General features: G+C 56.9%; 1 protein-coding gene across 1 annotated transcript; it reads left to right on the top strand.

Moving 5' to 3' along the window:
* Nucleotides 1-1,646: 1,646 nt before the first annotated feature.
* Nucleotides 1,647-25,742, top strand: LOC119104291 (maternal embryonic leucine zipper kinase). The gene is made up of 15 exons (XM_037227987.1): nt 1,647-1,822; nt 3,740-3,901; nt 4,393-4,543; nt 7,885-7,994; nt 8,386-8,646; nt 9,161-9,328; nt 11,202-11,375; nt 12,003-12,023; nt 12,108-12,219; nt 13,359-13,532; nt 14,007-14,082; nt 15,027-15,213; nt 22,360-22,463; nt 23,940-24,034; nt 24,550-25,742. The coding sequence occupies exons 1-15, from the start codon at nt 1,778-1,780 to the stop codon at nt 24,642-24,644; spliced, it is 1,935 nt and encodes a 644-aa protein (XP_037083882.1). The 5' UTR covers nt 1,647-1,777; the 3' UTR covers nt 24,645-25,742.
* Nucleotides 25,743-25,989: the final 247 nt, after the last annotated feature.

Below are 25,989 nucleotides of genomic sequence, written 5' to 3'. Positions count from 1 at the left end.
AACACATATATTTTCAGTCAATTTAAACATAGATAGAAGCAGGAATGTAGCTTGACAACATAGGTTACAGGAGGAGGGAGAGCAGGGAAAAATGGTTAAACCCAACCACAAACTGTATCAGGTGTGTTCCTCACTGAATTTGATACACATTCTTCATAAAGTTGAAGGTGCTGGAGCATCACTGAAATGATTGAATAACTAATACAGTAATAAACTAGATAAGCAAAACCAATGACCTCAACCCAATTTCTCAGTTTAAATGATAAAATGAGAGTACCACTATGTTACAAAAAGGATCTCCTGAACCATGATCACAACCATGATCTCTTGATGGCTCTGGTTCCAGGCCAGTTTGAAAAAAATCAATCCACTGAACCAGCAACACTTTGTACTGAGCTTTACCCTTATGTGGAACAAACTCATGCCAGGCCAACTTGTCATGAATCTTCAGTCTATTTTTAATGAAGTGTTTGGAGTAATTTTGCCTGAAATAACCCCCAAAATGTGATAAATTTTGAAATATTGGTTTACAGGCACAGAAATTGGTGTTAGTCTTGCACTAAACTTTAAGCATTCAGATTAATGATATAGATGCCTGAAATTGTTGCCTGCATGATATGATCAAAGTAGCATGCACTTTTGGCAGTTTAGGTTTGCATTTTTGAGGCTGCAATACTCATGGCATCAGATGCTATAAGTATCAGCGAATGCATTGGCTTAAACTTCTAGCAATAAAGCTAAAGCATGCAGTCCAGATGGAGGAATACTTCAAAACAAAAATGTCAGCACACACATCATGTTGCACATGTACCTCATTGGCCAAAAATCACTATGAAACGTCGGGATACAAATTTTCTAATGATCTTAACAATATCCACTCAAAGAGTGCTCAGTTGATATCAAACCAAGAGGAGCGGATGAAACATATCTACATACCCATGAACTCCGGACACGTCCACACGTGTCGATCAAGCCCGTGGGGCATCAGCCATCGACAGACTTAATAATTGCCATCATTGTTTGCAATTGCTCGCTTTGTGAGTTGATTGACAGCGTTACCCATGCGTGGATTATTGGTCTTACCACAGGTCTCGTAACTTTCCTCACCCCCTTTCCGCCAACGCTCGCACAAAATATCGCTGTCGAGTTGCAAACGCGGCACAGCCGTCTATTACTCGTTGCGCGTTTCGAAACTGGCGCAGTTTCAGTGCCACCACATGACAAACCGCACAAAGGAAAGTCTGTTCACCCCACAAATCTTGACGACTTCTCAAAGTTGGCGACTGATAACGCGTAAGAAAGGGTAAAACAAATATTATGGGCAAAAGCTTTTTATTGTGTTATAATTAAATCGGAAAAGCTGCTGTAATTCAGAGAGTTTCAAAAACCATATATACAAAAATAGTTCATGAGGCAAAATATTTCTTACATTCCTATATATGGCAGCACCTTTTCAGAGCCGGATTTGAATCGATCAGCTGTGGGCATGCTCGAAACACGGGGGGTGCTCGTTCCGTTCGGTGGTTTTGCGCGGGTTGTGAACTGGAAGAGGACGCGTGTTTGCAAATTTTCAGGCTTTCATGGTTTTATGATAACACATTTCTTATTTTGAGCATAGTCAAGTCGTCAGGTATCTGAGGTAGCATATTTTCTGTTGATTAGGATAAGTAACCGGCTTCATTTAGCTGCACTTCTCGTCGTTGCAAACCTGATGTGTTTGAACCTGTTTGAAACCTTGGGAATGATGTTGCGATGATCAGCGAGATCCGTTCTTTGAATGCCTGCAATTTTGAGACATCTCGGGTGGTTAATAATTTTACAGGTAATCGCTGAGTTTGCTGTATTAAGTGATGGGCTTCATAGGAAACAAATGTCATGTGCTGGTCGGTTTCCTGCATGTCCAACATTGGGATGGAAGTTGATACCTTTTGCAGGTTATTTTAGGCACGAATGTTGTGACCTTAATGTGGTATTTCATTGATGGATAGTCAAAACTTTTCATGACTTTGATCTTCATCATGACTTGTGATTTGACCTCTGATTCTGGATGCTCCAAACATGTTTACATGTTGGCCTGGAGTCACAGTAACAGGCAGAGTTTGGATTTTGTGTATGGTCACCACCAATTTCAGTGCATAGAGAACCAATAATTAAGGGAGTTGTAATGATGCTAAAATAATTTCAGTTAGTGATGTCCCCAAAAAGCTTTGACAAAATAATTGAAAATTCAGTGCAATTTCACCTGGCCTGGTTTGCTGTGCACAAGAAAGAGGCTTAGTGCACTTAGCCCAGTGGTGTTAAATAGGTGTCTAATACAGCGGATACATATTTTACAGACTGGGGTGCTGGCAACAGCAGGCATTTTGATATCTGTGCACCTTCTTCTGAGGAGACTTTGACACACTGGTGCAACTTCAGGATTCCGCACCAGCTGAGCATGTACATGTGTTCAGTTTATTGATCAGTTACATGATCTGATTGCTTATGTCCCATAGGATTGGACATGTGTGCATGCCAGCCTCATGTGTGTAGGCTGCTAGAGCCCACCCCAGGGTGGGGTATGTTGAATTTTGATATATGACTGCATTTAAATGAAAACACTTCAGCACCACCTATGTACTTTGAAGCAGGTAATATGGAGCTTTAGATTTGGTTGGCTTGTGTTAGTGGAATTCCACAGAAGGGCATTATTTCCAGACCCAGGTCAGGTATTTCTGAACATTCTGCGTCTTCCATAAATGTTGGATTTTATTTTATAGGTGCATCTTAATAGCTATGCATGGCCTTCAGAATGCAATTATAAACTTTTTTTGTAAGATTTGTATTTGGTAAGATTTGTATTTGGGTGTTCTAGAGGAATATCATGCTTATAGGGAATTAAGTGACATTGGTTGGGTGTTCAGAGGCAGCCTCTCCTAGTGGGTGGTTCCAAGTGATCTTGCTCATCATTTTTGTGGTCTAGAGGAAAGAAGCTAGACTCATAATCCAGAGATACTAGACTGGGTACCAGCCCCAGAGCAGACATATTGTTTGGCCTGACTGAAATGGAAAGATCGGATAGTGACTGGTCTAGAGGGTCAGCCTAGGGCGCGAGAGGCCGTGCAGCAGCATTGTGCCACTCGTGAAACCCTCTGCATTCCTGCTTGGCGAAAGGGCGGAGACAAAACCATCCACGGTGCTACTGAGGTGGTGTGTTCAGGGTACTCGCGACAGGCCATGCTTGGCAGGTGCTATTAACCCAAAACCCCCATGCAAACTGTTCAGAATAAATTATTCTTAAAAAAAAACAACAAAAAGCTGGAACAGAAACTAGCCTTTGCTTTCCGGATAGATAGATGAAGATTGTTGAGGGATCACTACATTGAGCCCTCTTCAGCTGTTACATTTGCTGTTAACAGATGCTGCGTACATGGCTGGGTGCTCCTCTGTTTTTAGTCTGTTGCTAGATGTGCCCTCCGTGCTAGAGTGTCTACATCCATGTATGCTGTTCCATACTAAGCCAGTCATGTCAGATCACGCAACCCCTCTTCCTGTTGTATGATCTCTTCCATCTTGATGCAAAAATGCTGAGCTTAGTTTTGAAAGTTTGTCACTCCAAACCCATTTTCATTTCCTCCCACTCCCTGGTAGAATGAAAGGCCACCTAAAGTTCTCTACAACCAGCATCAAACCCAGAATCTCTGACAGCTTCTCCAGTGCCAATTATCCGATGGCTGCTGACCCCCTGGTGCGCGGCCAGGTGGCCATGCCGGAGGGCGTCTCCCCATACGCGGTGCTGGATGGCCTGTACGAACTGCACGAGACGATCGGTTCGGGCGGCTTCGCCAAGGTCAAGCGAGCCACCCACCTGGCCACCGGCGAACAAGTGGCCATCAAGATCATGGACAAGAAACAACTCGGGGTGAGTGTTTCTGAGGGGAAGGGGTGACGTGCGGGCTTGGGAGACATGATTTTTATTGGGTATGTTTTTACAGTGTGGTACGCTGAAAGGTACCGTTTTGCCAATCGCGCCGCGTTATTTTTCGAGCATAGACACCGAACATTTTCAGATGGCATGAAGCAAGATGTTACGCTCCAATGGCTGTTGTTGGGTACAGTCGTTTTGAGCGACAACCTGTAGTATGTTTTCTGGCGTTGTGACACCACATGTTATCCAACAATGGTATGTGTCGCATACAGGTATCCGATATCCATGGCTATCACCTGCCAAATCCCGCGGTAGAGATTTCTAATAAAACCTCCATGTCGGTATCACCAGAGGACACGTCATTCAAGGGAATGTCGCTGACAGTGCTTCATAAGCGAGCGAAAGCGGCCGACGCCACCAGGGCCGCGCTGTTCTTGCCGTTGCCGCTGACACTGCCGGTGCGGCTGCCGGCGCCGTCCGCGCAGGTGGACCTGCCCCGGGTGTACCTGGAGATCGCGGCCATGAAGGAACTTACGCACCAGCACATCGGCAAGCTGTACCAGGTCATCGACTGCGAGTTCAAGATCTTCCTAGTCATGGAGTACTGCCGCGGCGGCGAGCTGTTCGACTACATCGGTAGGCGCGCCGCGGCCGACCGGCGGCCGTCACCGTGCCGTGCGGGGAGGGCGACCACCGGCAGCCGTCACCGTGTCGTGCGGGGAGGGCGACCACCGGCGGCCGTCACCGTCTCGTGCGGGGAGGGGGACCACCGGCAGCCGTCACCGTGTCGTGTGGGGAGGGCGACCACCGGCGGCCGTCACCGTCTCGTGCGGGGAGGGGGACCACCGGCAGCCGTCACCGTCTCGTGCGGGGAGGGCGACCACCGGCGGCCGTCACCGTCTCGTGTGGGGGGAGGGGCCGAGGGGGACCACCGGCGGCCGTCACCGTCTCGTGTGGGGAGGGGGACCACCGGCGGCCGTCACCGTCTCGTGCGGGGAGGGGGACCACCGGCGGCCGTCACCGTCTCGTGCGGGGAGGGCGACCACCGGCGGCCGTCACCGTCTCGTGTGGGGAGGGGGACCACCGGCGGCCGTCACCGTGTCGTGCGGGGAGGGGGACCACCGGCGGCCGTCACCGTGCTCGTGCGGGGGAGGGCGACCACCGGCGGCCGTCACCGTCTCGTGCGGGGAGGGGCGACCACCGGCGGCCGTCACCGTCGTCGTGCGGGGAGGGGGACCACCGGCGGCCGTCACCGCTCGTGCGGGGAGGGGCGACCACCGGCCGGCCGTCACCGTCGTCGTGCTGGGAGGGCGACCACCGGCGGCCGTCACCGTCTCGTGTGGGGAGGGCGACCACCGGCGGCCGTCACCGTGCTCGTGCGGGGAGGGCGAACCACCGGCGGCCGTCACCGTGTCGTGCGGGGAGGGCGACCACCGGCGGCCGTCACCGTGTCGTGCGTGGGACGCGACCGACAGCGGATCTACTGCTAACCGGGACGAGCACTCCAATGTTTGTCTGTTGTAGCGGCAACCCGTCGTCGTACGCGCCTAACGACTGCCGTACTCTGTCTGGCAATGACTTCCCAAAAGCGTGCCACTATTTCTCATAGTTTCGGTATGTCACGGTAAACAATTACAAACACTACCGGACATAGCAACTGAATGCTTTGTATTTTGCTTCTCTTGGCACTCACTGTGTGTGTGTGACAACCACACACTATCCACTGTCCGCCCAAGAAAAGAGCATGTTTTACATCCGGCCTTTCACTGCTGGATCGCACTCATGACAGTGTATTTCCCGTCGGCTCACTACGCGCCGTCTGCCATTTTCGCGTGTCGACCGCGCCGTTCGGCTGTTGCGTGGTGTGTCGCACCGCGCCTCCGCACGTGCTGCATCTCACTACCCTGCCGCGTGATAGGCTTCTACCCCAACTACAACTTGCTCACTGCAACGTACCACCCTGCCACGTGTCCACGTGCTAGCCTGCTGCCTACTACCCCACTTATAAACTGCCCACTGCAGCCTACTACTCTGCCACATGCCCACGTGCTAGCCTGCTACCCACTACCGCACTTACAACCTGCTCACTGCAACCTACCACCCTGCCACATGCCCACGCGCTAACCTGCTGCCCACTACCCCACTTACAACCTCCCCACTGCAGACTACCACCCTGCCGCGTGCCAGCCTACTACTCCACCTACCTACTACTTGCCTACCTACTACTTGCCTACCTACTACTGTATCTAAAATCTGCTTACTACAACCTGCTACCCTGGGTACTACAGTATGCCATTCTGCCGCCCAATTCGCATAAGCATGGAATCCATCGTGCATTGGTCTGTCGAAACCATGTTGCGTGCCACCCGACACTTTTTGCTGTCCCTTCATCGACCAGTCCAGCCCCCCCCCCCCTGCGTGTCTGCCACGTGACCCCGTCCCTGCAGGGCCATGAGACGGAGTCTCCTTGGTGCCGTCCTCATCGCCGTCCACGCTGTCCGCCATTCACACTGTCCACCATCGTCCACACTGTCCAACATTGTTCACACTATCCAATATCGTCCACGCTGTCCACCATCGTCCGCGCTGTCCACCATCGTCCACGCTGTCCAACATCGTCCACGCTGTCCAACATCGTCCACCATCGTCCACGCTGTCTAACATCGTCCACGCTGTCCACCATCATCCACACTGTCCAACATCATCCACACTATCCAACATCGTCCACACTGCCGACCATCGTCCACACTGTCCAATATCGTCCACGCTGTCCAAAATCGTCCACGCTGTCCAACATCGTCCAACATCGTCCACACTGTTCACCATCGTCCATACTTCGCCATCGTCCACACTGTCCACCATCACCCACACTGTCCACCATCGTTCACACTGTCCACCATCGTTCACACTGTCCAACATCGTCCGCACTGTCCAACATCGTCCACGCTGTCTACCATCGTCCACACTGTTCACCGTCGTCCACGCTGTCCACCATCGTCCACGCTGTCCAACATCGTCCACGCTGTCCAACATCGTCCACCATCGTCCACGCTGTCTAACATCGTCCACGCTGTCCACCATCATCCACACTGTCCAACATCATCCACACTATCCAACATCGTCCACACTGCCGACCATCGTCCACACTGTCCAATATCGTCCACGCTGTCCAAAATCGTCCACGCTGTCCAACATCGTCCAACATCGTCCACACCGTTCACCATCGTCCACACTTCGCCATCGTCCACACTGTCCACCATCACCCACACTGTCCACCATCGTTCACACTGTCCACCATCGTTCACACTGTCCAACATCGTTCACACTGTTCACCACCGTCCACGCTGTTCACCATCGTCCACGCTGTTCACCACCGTCCACACTGTTCACCACCGTCCACACTGTTCACCACCGTCCACGCTGTTCACCACCGTCCACGACCACCGTCCACGCTGTTCACACCAGTTCACCACCGTCCACGCTGTTCACCACCGTCCACACTGTTCACCACCGTCCACACTGTTCACCACCGTCCACGCTGTTCACCATCGTCCACACTGTTCACCACCGTCCACACTGTTCACCACCGTCCACACTGTTCACCACCGTCCACACTGTTCACCACCGTCCACGCTGTTCACCACCGTCCACACTGTTCACCACCGTCCACGCTGTTCACCACCGTCCACGCTGTCCACCATCGTCCACACTGTTCACCACCGTCCACACTGTTCACCATCCGTCCACACTGTTCACCACCGTCCACACTGTTCACCACCGTCCACACTGTTCACCACCGTCCACGCTGTCCACCATCGTCCACACTGTTCACCACCGTCCACGCTGTTCACCACCGTCCACACTGTTCACCACCGTCCACGCTGTTCACCACCGTCCACGCTGTTCACCACCGTCCACGCTGTTCACCACCGTCCACGTTGTACCGCCGTCTGATCACCCTCTGGCTCTGCCACCAGTGGAGCGGGACCGACTGACGGAGGAGGAGGCTCGGGTCTTCTTCCGCCAGATCGTGTCCGCCGTGGCCTACATCCACCACAAGGGCTACGCCCACCGTGACCTCAAGCCGGTGAGAGAGACGCCACAGGCAACAGGCGGGAGACGGGATGGGAAGGCAGGACGGATAGATATGGGATATGGCGTCATTTTCTTCATTCTTCCGAGTGATATACTGTCATTTGTTACGATCATGCTATCAAACATGATCGTCAGATTGTTGTCGCATATCACCAAACCAGTATGGCCATCGCCACTGCCGCCGAAGTTATCACTGCCCCTGTCGCTATGGCTTTCAACACTCAGCTCTCCCAACAGATTCTGGGTATCACAGTGTACAACTTGGCCGTGACCCCCGCCGGCTTGCGTTCCCCTCGGCTCTGTGCCGCACGAGCGCACGCCTCGGCAGTGCCCCAACACCCACACAGGCGGCGCCGGCCACCTCACGGCCGTCCTGCGCGCAGGAGAACCTGCTGCTGGACGACGACAACCGACTGAAGCTGATCGACTTCGGTCTGTGCGCCAACCCGGAGGGGGGCATGGGCGCCCACCTGGAGACGTGCTGCGGCTCGCCGGCGTACGCGGCGCCCGAGCTGGTGTCCGGCCTGCAGTACCTCGGCGCCGAGGCCGACATCTGGAGCATGGGCGTACTGCTGTACGCGCTGCTCTGCGGCTTCCTGCCCTTCGACGACGAGAACATCGCCAGTCTGTACAAGAAGATCCAGGTGGGACGGAGTGGGCGCAAGAGCGCTGCCCGCCTTGGCGTGGAGGGGGAAGGGTCGTAGCTCTGTGTGTAGAACGTCGCTGCTTCATGCCAGAATGGCCGGATGGGTGGAGGACACTGAGAGATCGACACATTGAGGTCCAGGTGGTTAGGGGTGTGTTGTGCTGCCTGTATGCATTTCTAATGATATCTAGATGGAGGCTGTTTTATGCATGTTGTGTTAATAGCGAAGCCAAGCTCTAGAACTAAGGGGGTTGCCGGTGCGGCTGCCGGCTTTCAGCGCACAGCATGGTCCTTCCGCACAGGTGATGCTGGTCGGACCGGGGCACTCTGTTTTGTGGTGCTCAACATTTCATGCAGCTTCTATCGGAATGTGAATGTATGTGAAGTCAGTCTACACGCAGCCACATGCTGTCCTCCCCTGGACCTGGCCTTGTAGCAGCAGCCCCAGCAGCACAGGAGCTGTTTGCGGCCGCTGCGTGCCGGTGACACGCAGCGCTGGTGTGCCTCCACAGGCGGGGGTGTACGAGAAGCCCGAGTGGCTGTCGGAGGCGTCGCTGCGCCTGCTGCACCAGATGCTGCAGGTGGAGCCCAAGCACCGGATCGTCGTCTCCGACCTGCTGACACACCCATGGCTGCTGGCCGGCTGCGGTGTGCCCGTCGAGTGGAAGAGCTACTGTCAGGTGTGGCGCTGTCCTCGCGCAGCTGAACACACACCCCGTGCCGGCGTGTGGCGATGCGACCAGATGACGTCATGATGGGGGGGCTGGCTCACATCACGGCAGCGTTCGTGGGGGTAAAGTACGGTGATTTCCAGGTGACATTGCGGGCGGGCTGACGTGGAATGCCAATGTCACGCTGTCACATCTGTCACAGTCGGGCCTGCCAGCTGGAGTCCCTCCGACGGCCGTGTGGCTACCCTCGCCACGGCCGTGCGGCTACCTTCGCCACGACCGTGCGGCTTCCTTCGCCACGGCCGTGTGGCTACCTTCGCCACGGCCGTGTGGTGACCCTCGCCACGACCGTGTGGTGGCGGTGTCTTGATGTCTTGCCGTTATCCCCCTTACTGACAAAACCGTTCTATTATGTGCTAATGACGTCATGTTGGTATGGTGATGACCCTGCCACAGTCCCTTGGCCAAACAATGAGATGATGGATGTGCTGCGGTCGGCCCGCACCCCGGGGCATCGTCAGTGTTTCTGACGTTGGGACGCCAGCCGAGCAGCGTCGGTCGTCAGTGTTTCTGATGTTGGGACGCCAGCCGAGCAGCGTCGGTCGTCAGTGTTTCTGACGTTGGGACGCCAGCCGAGCATCGTCGGTCGTCAGTGTTTCTGACGTTGGGACGCCAGCCGAGAAGCGTCGTTCGTGGGTGTTTCTGACGTTGGGACGCCAGCCGAGCAGCGTCGGTCGTCAGTGTTTCTGACGTTGGGACGCCAGCCGAGCAGCGTCGGTTGTCAGTGTTTCTGACGTTGGGACGCCAGCCGAGCAGCGCCGGTCGTCAGTGTTTCTGACGTTGGGACGCCAGCCGACATCGTCGGTCGTCAGTGTTTCTGATGTTGGGACGCCAGCCGAGCGGCGTCGGTCGTCAGTGTTTCTGACGTTGGGACGCCAGCCGAGCAGCGTCGGTCGTCAGTGTTTCTGATGTTGGGACGCCAGCCGAGCATCGTCGGTCGTCAGTGCTTCTGATGTTGGGACGCCAGCCGAGCAGCGTCGGTCGTCAGTGTTTCTGATGTTGGGACGCCAGCCGAGCGGCGTCGGTCGTCAGTGTTTCTGACGTGGGGACGCCAGCCGAGCAGCGTCGGTCGTCAGTGTTTCTGACGTTGGGACGCCAGCCGAGCAGCGTCGGTCGTCAGTGTTTCTGACGTTGGGACGCCAGCCGAGAAGCGTCGTTCGTGGGTGTTTCTGTCGTTGGGACGCCAGCCGAGCAGCGTCGGTCGTCAGTGTTTCTGACGTTGGGACGCCAGCCGAGAAGCGTCGTTCGTGGGTGTTTCTGACGTTGGGACGCCGGCCGAGCGGCGTCGGTCGTCAGTGTTTCTGACGTTGGGACGCCAGCCGAGCAGTGTCGGTGGTCAGTGTTTCTGACGTTGGGACGCCAGCCGAGCGGCGTCGGTCGTCAGTGTTTCTGACGTTGGGACGCCAGCCGAGCAGTGTCGGTGGTCAGTGTTTCTGACGTTGGGACGCCAGCCGAGCAGCGTCGGTCGTCAGTGTTTCTGATGTTGGGACGCCAGCCGAGCAGCGTCGGTCGTCAGTGTTTCTGATGTTGGGACGCCAGCCGAGCATCGTCGGTCGTCAGTGTTTCTGACGTTGGGACGCCAGCCGAGCAGCGTCGGTGGTCGTGATATGCCAGTGACGTCATGGTCACACCTCCTGCAGCCACGTTGGCCATGGTCTGTTCGTGTACTATTGATTGAATGGTAGCATGCCTGCAGTCGTTTGGCCGTGCGATGGTTTCGACTGGAGTCATACCATCATCCGATGTCACCCACTGCAAATTCTTGTGGTTGATGCCGACGTCTTGATGGCGTCATGCTGACGTCATGATGACGTGTCGTCAGTCGCGACAGCCGGATGATGACGTGGTGACGACGATGGCGGTGAGCGCCGGCCGCAGCCGTGGCTGGATGGCGCGCCGGCTCGCCCAGTGGGCCTACGACGACTGCACCGCCACCTACTGGCTGCTGCTGACGGCGAAGCGGCGCGGCGAGCCCGTCAGACTGGCGCCGGCACAGGTCAGACTGGGGACGGACCGCCCGGGCCAGCTGGAGAGAGAACGGGCGGAACTCTTGGTCAAGTGTGGAGGGGACAGGACTGGCTTGGAGGGTAGAGGAGGAGGTCCCATCGAGGAGCGGGTTCCGTCGAAGAGCGGGTCCCATCGAGGAGGTTGCCCATATAGGAGGTCCCGCCAAGGAGGTCCCACAGAGTGTGGTGTTCGCTCTCGGGTTTAGTGACGTCACGTGTAGGTAGCCCATCCTGCCGTTCGACCTACCGATTACGGCAACCTTGTCAGTGTGTGTGTGTGGGTGTGAGTGTGGATGCGCCAAGTCGGCGCGGTGCGCACGTGTCCGGAGAAGAATAGATCGTTTGATTGGTCTGATCGTGTGTGCCAACGAACCAAGGCCTTGACACAGAGGAGGAGGTCCTTTCGAGGTGAGATATCATGCCCCCCCCCCCCCCACGGTAGTCGATCCCCCTGGCAGTTTGTGGTCCCTGCATTGAGCCCATCCAACCCAGTGTCACGTTTTCCCTGGCATGCCTCCGCCCGGCGCCCATCCACGCTGGTGCCGCGTGTCGGCGGAGCTGCACGTGCTGTGCCCTGCCGGCGGTGCCCCGCTGACCATCACTGGCATGCGCCGCAGATGCCGCCGGCGCCGGGTCGGGCCCAGCTGTCGGAGCTGACCAACACGCCGCTGCCGGCGCTCGTGCCGCTGGGCGACTCGCCGCACGGCCGGCCGCAGAGCCTGGACACGGCGCTGGACGCGCTCGACCAGCGCCGCGGCCGGGAGCTGGAGCTGGCGGCTAGCCGCGAACGAGAGGAGGAGGAGGCCGCCATGGAAGCGCTGCTCAGGCCCATCGGTGAGAGGCCGATGGACGCCCGCGGAGGGAGAGGGGGGGGGGGGGGGGGGGAGTGGTGGTGGTGGCAGGGATGGAGACCTGGAGAGCACATGGGGGAAAATCGGAAGGCGGGACAGACGATAGAGGCATGAGGGGAGAAATCGGAAGGCGGGAGAACGATCGACGAGAATGTAAAACATGAGAGAGAGAGAAGAGATATAGAGAGAGAGAGAGAGAGAGAGAGGGAGAGAGAGAGGATAGGAGAGCGAGATGAGAAGAGAGAGATGAGAGAAGAGAGAGAGGAGAGAGAGAGAAGGAGGGAGGAGAGTAGAGAGAGGAAGAGAGGAGAGATAGAGAGCGGAGACGGAGAGGAGAGAGAGAGCTGAAGAGGAGAGAGGAGAGAGGTAGAGCGCGAGCGAGAGGGAGCCGAGGGCGAGGGGTGAGAGGTCGGGAGAGGAGAGGGGAGAGGGGGGAGTGGGAGAGAGGGATAGTGAGAGAGAGGGAGAGAGGAGAAGAGAGAGGAGAGAAGAGAGAGAGGAGAGAGAGAGAGAGAGAGAGAGAGAGAGAGAGAGAAAGACGCACACTAGGTGACCGAGCGTCCACTGCCCCGTCATTGAGTGGGCGTTTTAGGTGCTGGACACTTATGTTGTGGAAGCTTCAGATGGGCGTATTGCGCCACTAACCCTCTGCGGATAATCCTAGATATGGGTTCTGTATGACTGACTGGTGGTCGGGTTGAAGCAAGCACGTTCCTTGCCATTTTGGGTCGCATGGGGCTAATTCATTGCACGGCTTACTGGTTACTGCGGCCATTCAGGGCAGCACAGCTGAGCTGCGGATGTTTTTACAGCTCATATTTAGGCTGGAGTCTGACTTATCTCATCTGCGGCGACCTCCGAACCTGGAGGATCCTCCGAGGTCCAGCTAACCTACCTCTGACCTCGTTAGAGCTGAAGGAGCCCCTGCTGGAGCCTGACTGACCCCGGTTGTGACCTCGTTAGAGCTGAAGGAGCCGCTGCTGGAGCCTGACTGACCCCGGTTGTGACCTCGGCAGAGATGGAGGAGCCGCTGCTGGAGCCTGACTGGCCTCTGTTGTGACCCCGGCAGAGATGGAGGAGCAGCTGCTGGAGTCTGACTGACCTCTGTTGTGACCTTGGCAGAGATGGAGGAGCCGCTGCTGGAGCGGTGCACGGCTCGCAGCTCGCAGCGGAGCCGGGGCAGCCAGCGACGCAAGCGGGCCACGCCGCCAAAGCCGGCGGCCGCCGACGACAAGGAGAACTTCCTGCTGCCCAAGGCGCCCTCCCCCAGCAAGAAGAGCAAGCGCCGCGCCGGAGGTGGGAGATGGAGAGGAGATGGAGACCATGGCGCTAGGGGGCGGGGGGGGGGGGGGTCAGAGGTGCGACGCTGTGCTGGGATGGAGCGTGAGAACTCAACAGGGGGTCTTGCCCGGTAACCGCACCATCTGAATGAAGGCCCTGTTTGCGGTGAGAGCGGGAGCTATTGTGTGTGTCTTTACTTTGTGGTTGACCTCTGGCGGTATAAGAGGTACGAAATAGCTCTGTGATGTTTTACTCATGCTCATTCGCTTTTTACCCTGGCTGACCGGGTGCCTGTGCCATCGTCAGCGAGCGGGCTCGGGACTGGCGCGCTCTGAATTGAATCAACTCTCTTTTTCATTCCCTGTCGATATTGCAATGCTGCCTGTAACCTATGTGCCGTGTTATTTGCCACGCTGCTCCGTGGTGTATTACCGTAAGCAGTGGTCCTGAAGCCATCTCCAGTCTCCTGACGGTCTGTTCTGCTGGCAGAGACGCCGTGCAAGCTGTCGCCGTCGCGCTCCGTCGAGTCTGCCCTGGACCCGACCTTTAAGACGCCGCAGCGGAGGTGCGTGCCGGCGCCGCTGCCCCGGCACCGCTCATGATCCCCGGGCTCACAGGCCGCCGTGTGTGCTGTCCTGCTCAGCTGGCGGTCGCGTCTGGGGCTGATCATCAGCGGGGCAGTGTTGCGATGTTCGCCGCTGGACGGTACCCCATCCGTGACGTCACCAGCACCCTGTTGTCGGCGTGTGCACGTATTCGGGTGGCCATCCGTAATGTATTTACGCAGTGGCAAGCTAAGTCGACTACCTCATCATCATCGTCGTCGTCGTTGATTCGAGTGTCATCTACCAATATTTTACACAGTTGAAGTGATGCGCAGTGCGTCAAGATCTGAACCTAACCAAAGGATATTACCGCCCGTTTCGTATTCACTCCTGCACTTTTGTACGCATATCGCACTCGTTGGGGCTCTGGGTGCCTATACAAAACCATCGCTTCATTGGGTAATCGCTCGGAAATTAAGTATGGTTAATGCGCTTTGACAGCGGTAATCCCCTGATTATTCTTATTATCTGCTGGACGCCCCCCCCCCCCTCACTCGCGTATAACAAGCCTAGACTGACCCACCTGACGGCCAGCTCACCTGACAGCTCACCCCACGTGACGACTTACCTCACCTGACGGCTCACCTCACCTGACGGCTCACCTCACCCGACGACTTACCTCACCTGACGACTTACCTCACCTGACGACTTACCTCACCTCACGGCTCGCCTCACCTGACAGCTCACCTCACCTGACGGCTCACCCCACCTGACGGCTCACCCCACCTGACGGTTCACCTCACCTCACGGCTCACCCCACCTGAAGGCTCACCTCACCTGACGGCTCACCTCACCCGACGACTTACCTCACCTGACGACTTACCTCACCTGACGACTTACCTCACCTGACGACTTACCTCACCTGACGACTTACCTCACCTGACGGCTCACCTGCGCCCGGCAGCCGGCCCCGGCCTCAGTCGGAGAACTTCCGCACGCCCGACTGCAAGCTGCCCGTGCCGCGGACGCCGCTCTCCGGCCGCCGCGTGTTCGGCTCCATTGAGAAGGGCCTCGACAAGATGAAGAACATGCTGACGCCGAGGAAGCGGGCCGCGACGACCGCCGACAAGCCGGCCCTTATCGACACCAAGGTCAGGGCTCTGCCGGCCGCCTGGGCGGCGGCACGTGGGATGGTCTGGTAGTCACTCCCCGCACGTGGCATGGGTTGGGCCCTGTGGCCTAGGCACGCCGAATGTTACCGAAGAGTGGCGGCGTCTGTCATTGTGGGCAACCGAGCTTGTTGGAACTGCAGGGCGACGCCCAGCTGTAATCTGTCCGGGCATTTTTTGGCAGTCTGAAGTTTTTTTACCTGCAAGGTGCTGTTCTGATGGTGACGCTATGACTGTGTGGTTGCATTTAAGATAAACGTTTTTGCTGACCACGTGGCTGGGCCTACTGCACTAATGTATGCTTTTAATATTCTTGTTATGAGAAAGAAAGGCCCTCAGCTCCATTTTCGGGATTATGAGTGCGAAGCTCTTATGTTGAGTTAACGAACTTCAATAACCAGGAGGTATGGGTTTAAACGACGTCGTGGTGTCAGACAACGACTGTACTGAGCACCGTCAATTTAATCGTCATGTCGTAGCGCGATGTCGTTTAACCGGTTCCTGGCAACTTGAAGGTCGTTTATACAACATGAGAACTTTGAAGTCACTTTTCATGCGTACAAACTGTTAAACCTGACCTGCCGAACTATATGACATATATATATATATATATATATATATATATATATATATATATATATATATTATAAAGTTCATAAGACCTTGTGAAGCGCGCGATTCCCTACATTGTACAACAGATATGTAGGGTAAATAGAGTAAAATATATTTACATATTCTTACCAGACCCCACGCCATCTTAACATAAGTGTTTATGGAAATCACGTAAGTAAATTTTGATCATATTTGTTTTCAAGATTTAATTCGAACATTTTAAATGGGTGTATTTATGGAACCAGAGCCCACCCTAAGTGGTATTCGCTGTGTCAGCCCTGACCTCTACCATCCGATTGCCCAATTCTATGCCAACGGCAGAATTTGGTGCGAAAGACTGACGTGCCGCACGCTCGGCACGGTCCGTCCTGCCCCCTGACGTCTTCTGACCTTCATCGCGGCCGCTGCCACCGGTCGCAGGCCACGCCTATCAAGGCCAGACAGCGGGCGCCTGAAGCGACTCGAACTCACCCCGCCACGGGTGGGTGGATCGGAAGGCAGCTGCTCTAACCAACTCAGCTATCAGGACGGAGCAATTTTGTATTTCGTCGTTTGTGTGCCGCCGTACCAAGCCAAGCCGTTTAGGCGCACGGCCCTACACATCGCCTGTTATTGCTGACATCTGCCACTCTGCTTACAATGACGTGAAAACGCGGGTTAAGCCAGCTCTTTATTTCACGACACGATCCGCAATCACCGCAGCCCACCACGCTTCAATGAGAAATGCATCCGACACAGGTTAGCCCAACTTGTGTGAGAACTGACGACACTTGCCTCTCCGACATATTTAAAAACTCTCACCTTCGCAGAGAAAGTCACGTCACACGACATTCAGACCGCGTTGTACATAGTTCACAAATGGCCAGGACCCTGGAAAAACGTCACATATACAAGAGCAGGCGCACCGCACCTCACTTGGGTGCGGCCGCTGAACTCCCCTGTGCGAGAGAACGCCGTTCGTACGCCCCATACACACACTGTTCGAACCATCAACGACGTGGTTTGTCGGCACGTCGTCACGTGTCCGCGGGTTTTGGGGGAGGCGGCCGACAGGCACACGCCTGTTCCTCCGATAACCTCGCGTTTACACCGCCCACCCAAGCGCCTCAACCATCTGATGACTCGCCCTCGCATCGCCCGCACAAGCTTTTCAGCCATCTGATGACCTCGCCCTCACACTGCCAGCACAAGTTTCCCAGCCATTCGTTGATCTCGCGCTCACACTGCCCGCATACGCCCTACCGTCTCGCTGTTCGCCCGACGCGAGATGACCCTGCCGAGAACTGACCAAACTTGACCTGACCTCGTGCCGACCATACGTCAGCCGCGCGCTCTGATAACGCTGCGTGCCTTCGGCCTGTGTGCTGCTGTCGCCTGCATCGCGAACCCTGCATCGGTGGTCGCCGCGTCCGCCGCCACCGCGAAATTTCGCGTCCGTCGCTCGCTGTTCACGACGACGCGCGCTGGCAGTTGGATTGTGCGGCATTGCACTCGCTCGGCGGCGGCCGCCACTGAGTTACCCGAACTCCTCCATCCGGACAATCAGAACCGTCCTTTGCAGTATAATACACCACCAACGATTACCGGCGCCTGTTCCGGCCTACCGCCGCCTTCTAGCCTTCTGCCGCCTTGCGGCGCTCACTGCCTGCCCCGCAGTCGCTTCTTGGGCGGCACGTGCGACTCGGTGTGGTCGCCGGCCGGCGCGCGCTTGCCGCGCGTGGCCGCGCGCCGCAACGCCGCCGGCCCGGCGTCCTCGCTGCTGTCATCGCTGTCTACCGAGCCGCGCGCCCGGCCGCGCCGGCGCGGCTCCTCGTCGTCGTCCTCGTCGCTGCCCGGTGCGGTGTAGTGGACGACCGTGCCGCTCCGGCGGGCGCGCGGTATCTCAGCTGCAGCCGCCGCCCGCGGCCGTCCGCGCGGGGTCGGCTTCGCAGAGACGGCCGGGGTGCTCTCCCGCCACGAGTCGCCGTTCTGCCGCGGCGCGGCGGCGGATCGCCGATCGCCGCCCCGCCGCGGCGTGGTGTCGTCGCCGTTCTGCCCGGCTTCGCCTCGTCCGGACCGGCCGCGGCCGCGACCCGGCGCGGTCGGCTTCGAAGTCGGCGGCGGAGACTTCGCGTCGCTCCCGACACTATCGTCCTGGTCGGCCGCGGCGGCGATGCTGGCCCGGCCCCTGGATGTCCGCCCCGCCCGGCCGCGGCCGCCCTGCGTGCTCTGCGGCGGTGGCGCCTCCTCGTCGCTCTCTCCAATGTCGTCAGGCTCCGCCCAGGCTAGTTTTTGAACTGTGCCAAGGCCCCCTCCTGAAGAAGTTCGCTCCGGTGAATGAGCCTTTTCATCACTCTCATCGTCTCCGCTTTCCAATGCCTTCTCTTCCAAGGATCGCCCGCCGGCTCCTCGTCCGCTCAGGGTTTTCTTGTTTGGAGGCGCCTCTTTCTGGCCCTCGTCTCCGTTCCCCACCCGCTCTTTAGCAGCCTGGCCACGGCTGCGTGCGGTAGTTTTCTTCGGCATCGCCTCCTCCTCCTCACTCTCTCTGTTTCCATTCTCCGCCTGTCCCCTGGCCCTGCCGCCGCCTCGTCTGGCAGGCTTCCTCTTCTGCGCCTCCTCCTCCTCTTCGCTCTCCTCGCTGTCGGACGCGCCGCCGCCGTAATCGACGGCCGCCGTGCGCCTGCTCGACGCCCGGCTGGCCTGCCCTCCCCTGCCCGTGTACACGGGCCGCCGGGGAGCCCTGCCCTGGCGCGGCCCGCCCGGCTGCGCCGCCTCCTCGCGCTGCCGCAGTCGGCCTGCCACCTTGCCCTCGGCCAGCGCCTTGCGCGGCTTGCGCGCGCGGTACGGCTCCTCGGCGGCCGCCTCCACGTTGATGACGTCGTCCCGGTAGTCGACGCGCGCAGTTTCGCGGGCCGAGCGGCGGCCGCCGTCGCCGGGAGAGACGGCGCGCTTGGCGCGGTGCACGCGCTCCACGTGAGCGCGCCGCGCCGCCGCGCTCGCGAACCCGTGGCCACAAAAGTCGCACTCGTACGCGCGCTCGCGGTGCACGAGCCGGTGCCGGTCAAGCACGTGGTGGTAAGCGAAGGCGCGGTCACACTCGTCGCACGCGTACGGCCGCACGTTGCCCGTGTGCTCGTTGGCGTGGCCGACCAGCTGCAGGCGGAAGGCGAACGTGGCGCCGCACTCGTCGCACGCGAACGGCTTCTCCGTGCCGTGTATGCGCATGTGCAGCTTGAGCGAGCCGGCCGACACACATCTCTTGTCGCACTCGGTGCAGGTGAACTGGCCCGCGTGCACGGCCTTGTGCTTCAGCATGTAGGCGCGAGTAGAGAAGCGGCGCTTGCACTCGTCGCACTGTACGCGGCGTACGATCTTGCGCCGCTTCTTGGGCGTCTTCGGGCCGCCGTAGTCCTCGTCCGAATCATCTGAGAACGACGACGTTGTGGTTGTGAGTATCTGAGACAGAAGGCCGAGGCGCCGTGAGATAAATGGTCGGCCGGTCCGGCCACAAAGTGTGGCTGCTGAGAAATACTCAGCGATTAGTGAAAACGCAAACGGCGCGAACGACTTCGATCGTCAGTAAATCGCCGTGGTTAAAACCTTGCCACGCCCACACGTGCTCCGCAACCGCCCAGCACGTACTCGACACAACACATCACCGTGCGAGATGAGTGGCAGTTGTTCGCGCGCGCCGACCGCGCCAAATGCCATCCACAGCGGCAAGACGGGTCACATGGCACCGCGCCGGCTCGACCCCGGCACCCCAGACGGGTCACGTGGCACCGCGCCGGCTCGACCCCGGCATCCTGGACGGGTCACGTGGCACCGCGCCGGCTTGACCCCGGCATCCCGGACGGCACAACGCCGCAGTCCGGTACCCCCCAACCCCGCGCCCTCACCGGACATGTGGAACGAGTAGTCGGAGAACTCGTCGCCGCTCATGTAGTCGCGCGCCAGGAACGGCGGCCCTCCGTCCAGCTGCACCCGGCGCAGCACGACCTGTACCACTATCGAGTGGGACAACAGCACGGTCAGTACGGCCTCCAGCAAAGCAAAGGGCGTGCAGGTCGGCGAGGGGCGTGCACCCTCATATTTGGTTTCCAGTCAACAATGCTGACCACAGACCTGGTCATCATTGATAACAAGCAAACATCTGATATGTCATTGAGTGCTGAGTCTGGACATCCAGGACATTCATTCATTATATAGTGTTGCATGTCATGAGGGAGCAATTTGACATTGAAGGAAATCCAGTACTGCATGCACAGTCTCATTTCGCACATGAAGTGCGGCTTGCACCACGTTATTGAAGAACATCAACCTTAGTGTTCCATATGTAACTAGATTGTCAGTAGCAATGGCTGGTGTCATATTTGAGCCTCACTCTCAGGGTCCTTGCCGTCCTCTGCCTCGTCGTCAGAGCCGACCTGCAGTGGCGAATTGTTGCTGCCTTCTGTGTCCGCATTATAGCCGTCTGTCTGCAGTGCCATCTGTGAGTGATGACAGAAGCTCAGCTTTCCAAAGGTGCCACTAAACTGTTGCCTACAAAAGTGGATGATTGTTGTTAGGCATGGTGTCAAATTGTCTAGCCCCTATAACTGAGCAACTTTTAATGTATCACAGTGGTTTGCAAATGCAAATCATGTACGCACCAACACTTTAATCAAAACTGACTGGCGTTTAGGATAAAATGGGGGCTCTGACAGCCTGGATGCATGCTACATCAAAAATTACTGCACTATTAAGTGCAAAATATGTGAGGGTTTTCTTGCTAATGGAGACCACAGCTTAGCTCCCAGGCTTCTTAGCACAGCTAAGAAGCCAAGCCATAGCTTCCCATATATCAACAGTCTGTAGGCCCATTTGACTATGTAAATCACAAACACAAACTTGACCTGTTGCAGAGCATTTGTTCTGGTGGTCAGGCAGTGCACTTCTATCTCAGGCTCAATGACATCATCACAATACTCATGACCGTTAAGCTGGTAATGTGTCGCAATTCTGCTGGTATTGCCCAGATAGGTGTGCTTTGAGAAGCAGTTGCATACCAGACATGAAAAGGCACTCATGGGAGTGCTGACTGATGAACAGCTAGCCGAGTTTTGAACTGTGACTGTGACTCAGTTGTAGGCATTTCACATCAGGCATGGCATGCAAATGCTCTTCAGCAATGGAGCAGGAGCCAACCCATGATCACTTATCAAGCCCTCCCACTCATGCCCGTGTCCACAACAACCGTCCAGCTTCATAAAAACTTTCATGCCAGCTACTCTAAACCCACGGACTCGGTGCGGTAGTACATTTCAGGGCCGAAACTAGCTGGCTACCTGGAATGCAGTAGCAGCCCCTCTATGGCGGGATCGTCTCCTCGAAACCCGAACCGAAAAAGCTTCCCCGGGCGAGGGCGATCAGTAATCGCTATTGCAGACGCCGGCTGTCCTTGGAGCAATGGCGTCGCTCATTTGCGCGTGGGCGGCCAGATCGCCGCCATATTCAGGGGGAATTTACCGTTGGTTGTAAAAATCCCGACTTGTCCCGACTGGGGTCAGGGCAACATTCAAAAGCCGTTCGAGGTGTCCTGATTTTCAAATTCTGATTGGATTTCGCTTGCCTTGGGTTTTAATGGGTGTTCTAAAACAAGCTATCCGTGGTCTTATACTTAGGGCCACTGACCTATGGCCTTGTTTTCAATTAAATATATGTGCACAGCGATTGAGCAGGAACTCGTGTTCCGCGACAAGTGCTTGACAAGATGTGCATTGCAACACCGGGTAAACATCTTGTAACATTGCAATGTAGCAGGAAACCCCAGTCTCATTTGACTGATTGCATGTGCAATGTTTTGACCATTGAAAGAGCTGTGTCGTCTTAAAAAAAAACTGCATGGGAGGTCGTGGTCACCTCAGTTCGACTCCCACAATACACATTGGAAGCTGATGGCTTCGGGCTCGGACGGTATGCTTTGCTCTCTGCACCACGTATTAAAAGTCACGTTGACGGCAGACATTGTGCTGTTACCTGATTTGGCCGGCCTGGCAAATCAGCCGTCGGTGCAGCACCGAGCTACTTAAAAATGGTTGGTTAAAAATCGTGTATCACGTAGACCCCTAAGTTAAGGTCAGTTCAGGTCAACAAAAGACAGCCACACTCGCGCGTTGTTTTTCATGCAGAAAACGCTGAACGTATGGCGTGAACAGCGGTGTGCTGTTTGCCTGCGAAAAATGCTGAGCTTTGGTAAACTGCATCATTCTGCTGGCCGTGTATCAGATGATTCTGGCGGTGTAATGGCCACGCTGACGAGTCGATTGTGTTGCATGGAAGTATGTGTCGTATGTTACAGAAAACCCCGAACGCGGAACAACCCCTTTATCCTGTTGTGTTGCAGGAGGACCGTAACGCGCGAACTGCTGGCTGCTGCGCCGCGCTGATATGCGGAGCGCAGACAGTTTTGATATTTTATAGCCGGCCCCACCGTTGGTTGCATCGCAGACTCTCTGAGCGTGCAGTAACCATGCCGCCTTGGTGTTCGTGTTACAGAAGATGCTAAACGTGTCGGCGACGGGCAGCCGGGACCCGGACCAGGTGTTGATCGACCTGCAGCGCGAGCTGTGGAGCCGCGGCATCATCCTCAAACAGAAGGGGTGCGTGCGCCGCCGCCAGGTCGGCCGCAGCTGAACGGCCAGACGCGCTATCGAGGGTGGGGGGAGGGGGGAGGAGGCAGCACCTAACAGACCAATGGGTGGTCTGAGCAGCTTTAGACGAAGCAGGTTTAGGAAAGGGCAGGCGCTGTTGTTAGTGGGGTGATTTCCAAACAACATCGTATCAAGCCGTTATCAGAATTTCCCGAATAGCGGGCGGACCATGCCGCTCTCTCGCTCGTACAGCTATTGGTCGTCTTCTTTGAGGAAAGGGAACGCTGGAATAATTATGTTCACTCGACGTCGATGAGATGAGGTAAAGCCTAGTTCTGATAATGTTTGACTCTTCCCCGTAGTTATTTGCTGGTGACTATAGTTACGCGTTGGCGGGTAGCGCACAGTGTGACTGCACGCTGTCATTTTAAGGTTCGAGAGCTTTTGAACGCACAGACATTTGTTCGAAATTTTAGCTGATGTTATCACTCCTCCGCGTCTGGCGGGGGTTCGAGCTTGCGTTCGTTGCGCTCGGTACCTGTTACCCCCACGGGGGAGAGGCGGCGTCACGTAACATCTCGGCGTATTTCCCCAACCCATCGCGATAGCTGTCGGTCGTTTAGTCTCGCTGCGGGGGGACACGCGTCATCGTCCGTCACTCAGCGGGGAGCCCGAGCCCCTTTTGCACGTGACCGTTGGCCGAGAGCACCTCCGCGTCGGGGATTCGTCGGCCGTGATAGCTTGATCGCGCATTACGCCAGGCGGCGACGCCAGCGGCCATAAGTCACGTGCCGGCTCCAGTGTCTCTCCGTGAGTTATCTGCGCTGGCGGCCCGCCTGCTGATCGTAATGACTGATTCCCCGACGGCGGCTGAGGCGCTGTGACCGCCGTTGTGCATGGCGGTGCCTGTGGTGGGTCCGGACTCGAGACTTTATCGTCCTCGGGGCTGGCTGCTGCGCCTTGACGGCGGCGTCCGAGGTTCTAGGAACCGCTAACAAGCTGGGAGGTAGAAAATGTCCGTTGTGATAGCTCCGTTGTCGTGCTTGTACAGAGATAAAAGACGTCACGTTTTGCACTGCCACAAGACTAATGAGACTCTTTACAACGTTTTTGTTTCTGCGGGACGCGACAAGACGTGTCTGTATTGGTACTGCCATTGGGTTTGGGGCCGACTTTGCATGCATGCATGCTCTGACATCACCCCGGCTTCCCAATGCGCGCGTGGACGGTGAGATGAGGGGGGGGGGGGCAACTGACCAATTGCTTCCCCCAGGTTTTGAGATCGGCATTACCTCTAGAGTGTTACGTGGAACAAAAGGGGGGGGGGGGTTAAGGATCTGGCCCCCCTCCTCAGTTCATAAGGGTATCTGGTGTCGATGGTGGCGACCCCCGTCTCGGTCATTAGCTACGTGTCGGCCCCTGGCTCCCTATCACAGGCGCGTCTCGGGTCACTGCGGCTTGATTTGACCTGGCCATTCGCTGCAGGTACACTCTCAGGGGCAAGGTGGCCGATCCATTGGGAAAGGCGAAGCTCTCCTTCGAGCTGGAGGTCTGCATGATCGGCAGCCTCAATGTCGTGGGTGAGTTATCCGTCCCCTGCTCTGCTGAGGCTTCCGACCTGCATGCATCGGACGGATGGCTGTGGTGTTGCGCGACAACTAGCACCGCGACGATTGCTGTCTACAGGGCATGCGTTTTTGCTCTTACCAAGCGTAGTTATTCACTGAGGAGTCGCACTGCCCAACATTTAGCTCTCATATTTCCCGCATGGCGCTCGGATGGCCGGATGACTGCCGTACATTGTATCACACAATTGGCCATCCCAGCGCCTAGCCGTATCCGCGTTGTTCTGTCTTCTGTGACGCCTGCCGTCGAACGTCGCTCTTTGGTTGCCTGTTCGCGTTGTTCCCAAGCTTTCAACCAGAGTGGCAACTTGGACCACTTTCACTGCACCCCCGCCACCATGTTATTCCGCGCTTCGGCGTGGAGATGTGTCTGTGTTTGTGCGTGTGTGTTTGAGTGTGTTGTCTCCACGAGCACGGCTCCTGCTGACATCCCTGTTCCCTTCCCCTCCCCCTCTTCGCCCTTTCGGCAGGCATTCGGCGGAAGCGTCTGGAGGGTGACGCCTGGTGCTACAAGAGGATATGCGAGCAGGTGCTCAAGCTGGCCGGCCAGCAGACCGCCGTGTAGCACATCAAAGCCCTGCCGCCGGCCAAGTCGGAGCCAACTAACTTCAGTCGCGTCCAATCAACAGAATGACGTCAGCGGTGTCCAATCGCGCGGACAGTGTTTTTCGTCAGGGGCCAATCACTGAGCGGCGAATAAACCGCTTTTGAAAAATGCTCTTTGAGACGCCGTTAAAGAGCATTTACGAGGTGCGAAGGGCCGTGCAGGGAAGCATTTTACCGAGGCCTTAACTGGCGGTCGAAGCATTTATTTCAGCAGTCACTGGGGCCTTTGCTATGCCATGAAGTGTTCTCGATATGCTCAATGTTTCGCAGCGAGCCATAAATTTGCGTGACATTGCAGAGTCAAGATGTTATTCCCGTGTACGCGTCTTGTCTGTTTCATGCCTATAGGTAGTCATTTTCTTACGTAAGCCCTGTCCCCGCTCTTGCGTTAAGCAAGCTTGCCGTCCAGTGTGTATGATTACGGAGATCTGTTCCGTGGCAGCCGGTCTTGCCATGCATGTGTGCGTGTAGCCACGGGCATACTCCCGCTCCTTGCGCCATCTGGATGCCATGGCCGCCACCCCCTCGCCGGTCCGGGAGCCAGTGCCGCGGGGACTGCCAGTCCTCTGCAGAGGTCGGCCGCCAGGCACGTCGACCTCTCCAACGCGGGACCGTTCCTGGCGAAGGACCGTTCCTTGCGCGGTGCGCGTCGCCCCAGGCTCCGTCGCCGTCCAGCGACGCACCGTGTGCTGGAGTGGCGCTGATGGCTGACAGTTTGTGACCTCTGCCGGGGCCAGATTGGCCCACTCCTCCTTTCGTGTGGTTATTTCTGTTTCCTCCTGTCATGACCCCAGATCGCACTAGCTCCGGTGGTTTTCTGGTCGTGCTCCTTCCACCGGAGCCCCCTGCTTCCCTGCGCGGTCGCCATGTCCCTCGGCGGGAGCGTGAGAGCGCTCAGGGTCCCCGTGAGAGCGGTGTAAATAGTGTGTTTTAGTCGTGTTTTATGTGACGCCTGATGTGCTGGATGGTTGACGGTCGGGCGGACGGCCGCGCTGGTGGCTGGCATTACTCTTCGTCTCTCTGTCTCGCGGCCAATAAAACACACCGAGCAGTCGTGCCGGGCCACTCGCGGGACTTTGAGCCGGGGGTCCTCCGTCGCCGGGTGGGCAGAGCCGCCAGGGCCCGGCGGCTGGGCGCTCAAGGAAGCGGAGACGCTCGGCTGAGCGCGACAGCGGCACACATACAAGGCACGCTGAAGTTTTGCTGATGGCAGATTTGCATGAACTTGCAAATGATGTTTGGAGGAAGTGGCTTGCAAGTCTTTTCCAGTCTGGCCGCGTCTTGAATTTAGGAGCGGTGCCGTT

The sequence above is a fragment of the Pollicipes pollicipes genome, unplaced genomic scaffold (genome assembly GCF_011947565.3).
Source record: "Pollicipes pollicipes isolate AB1234 unplaced genomic scaffold, Ppol_2.1 Scaffold_6052;HRSCAF=7182_pilon_pilon_pilon, whole genome shotgun sequence".
NCBI classification, from domain to species: Eukaryota; Metazoa; Arthropoda; class Thecostraca; order Pollicipedomorpha; family Pollicipedidae; genus Pollicipes; species Pollicipes pollicipes.
Note: the sequence above shows the minus strand (reverse complement) of the source record. Positions and strands in the feature narration are given on the sequence as shown.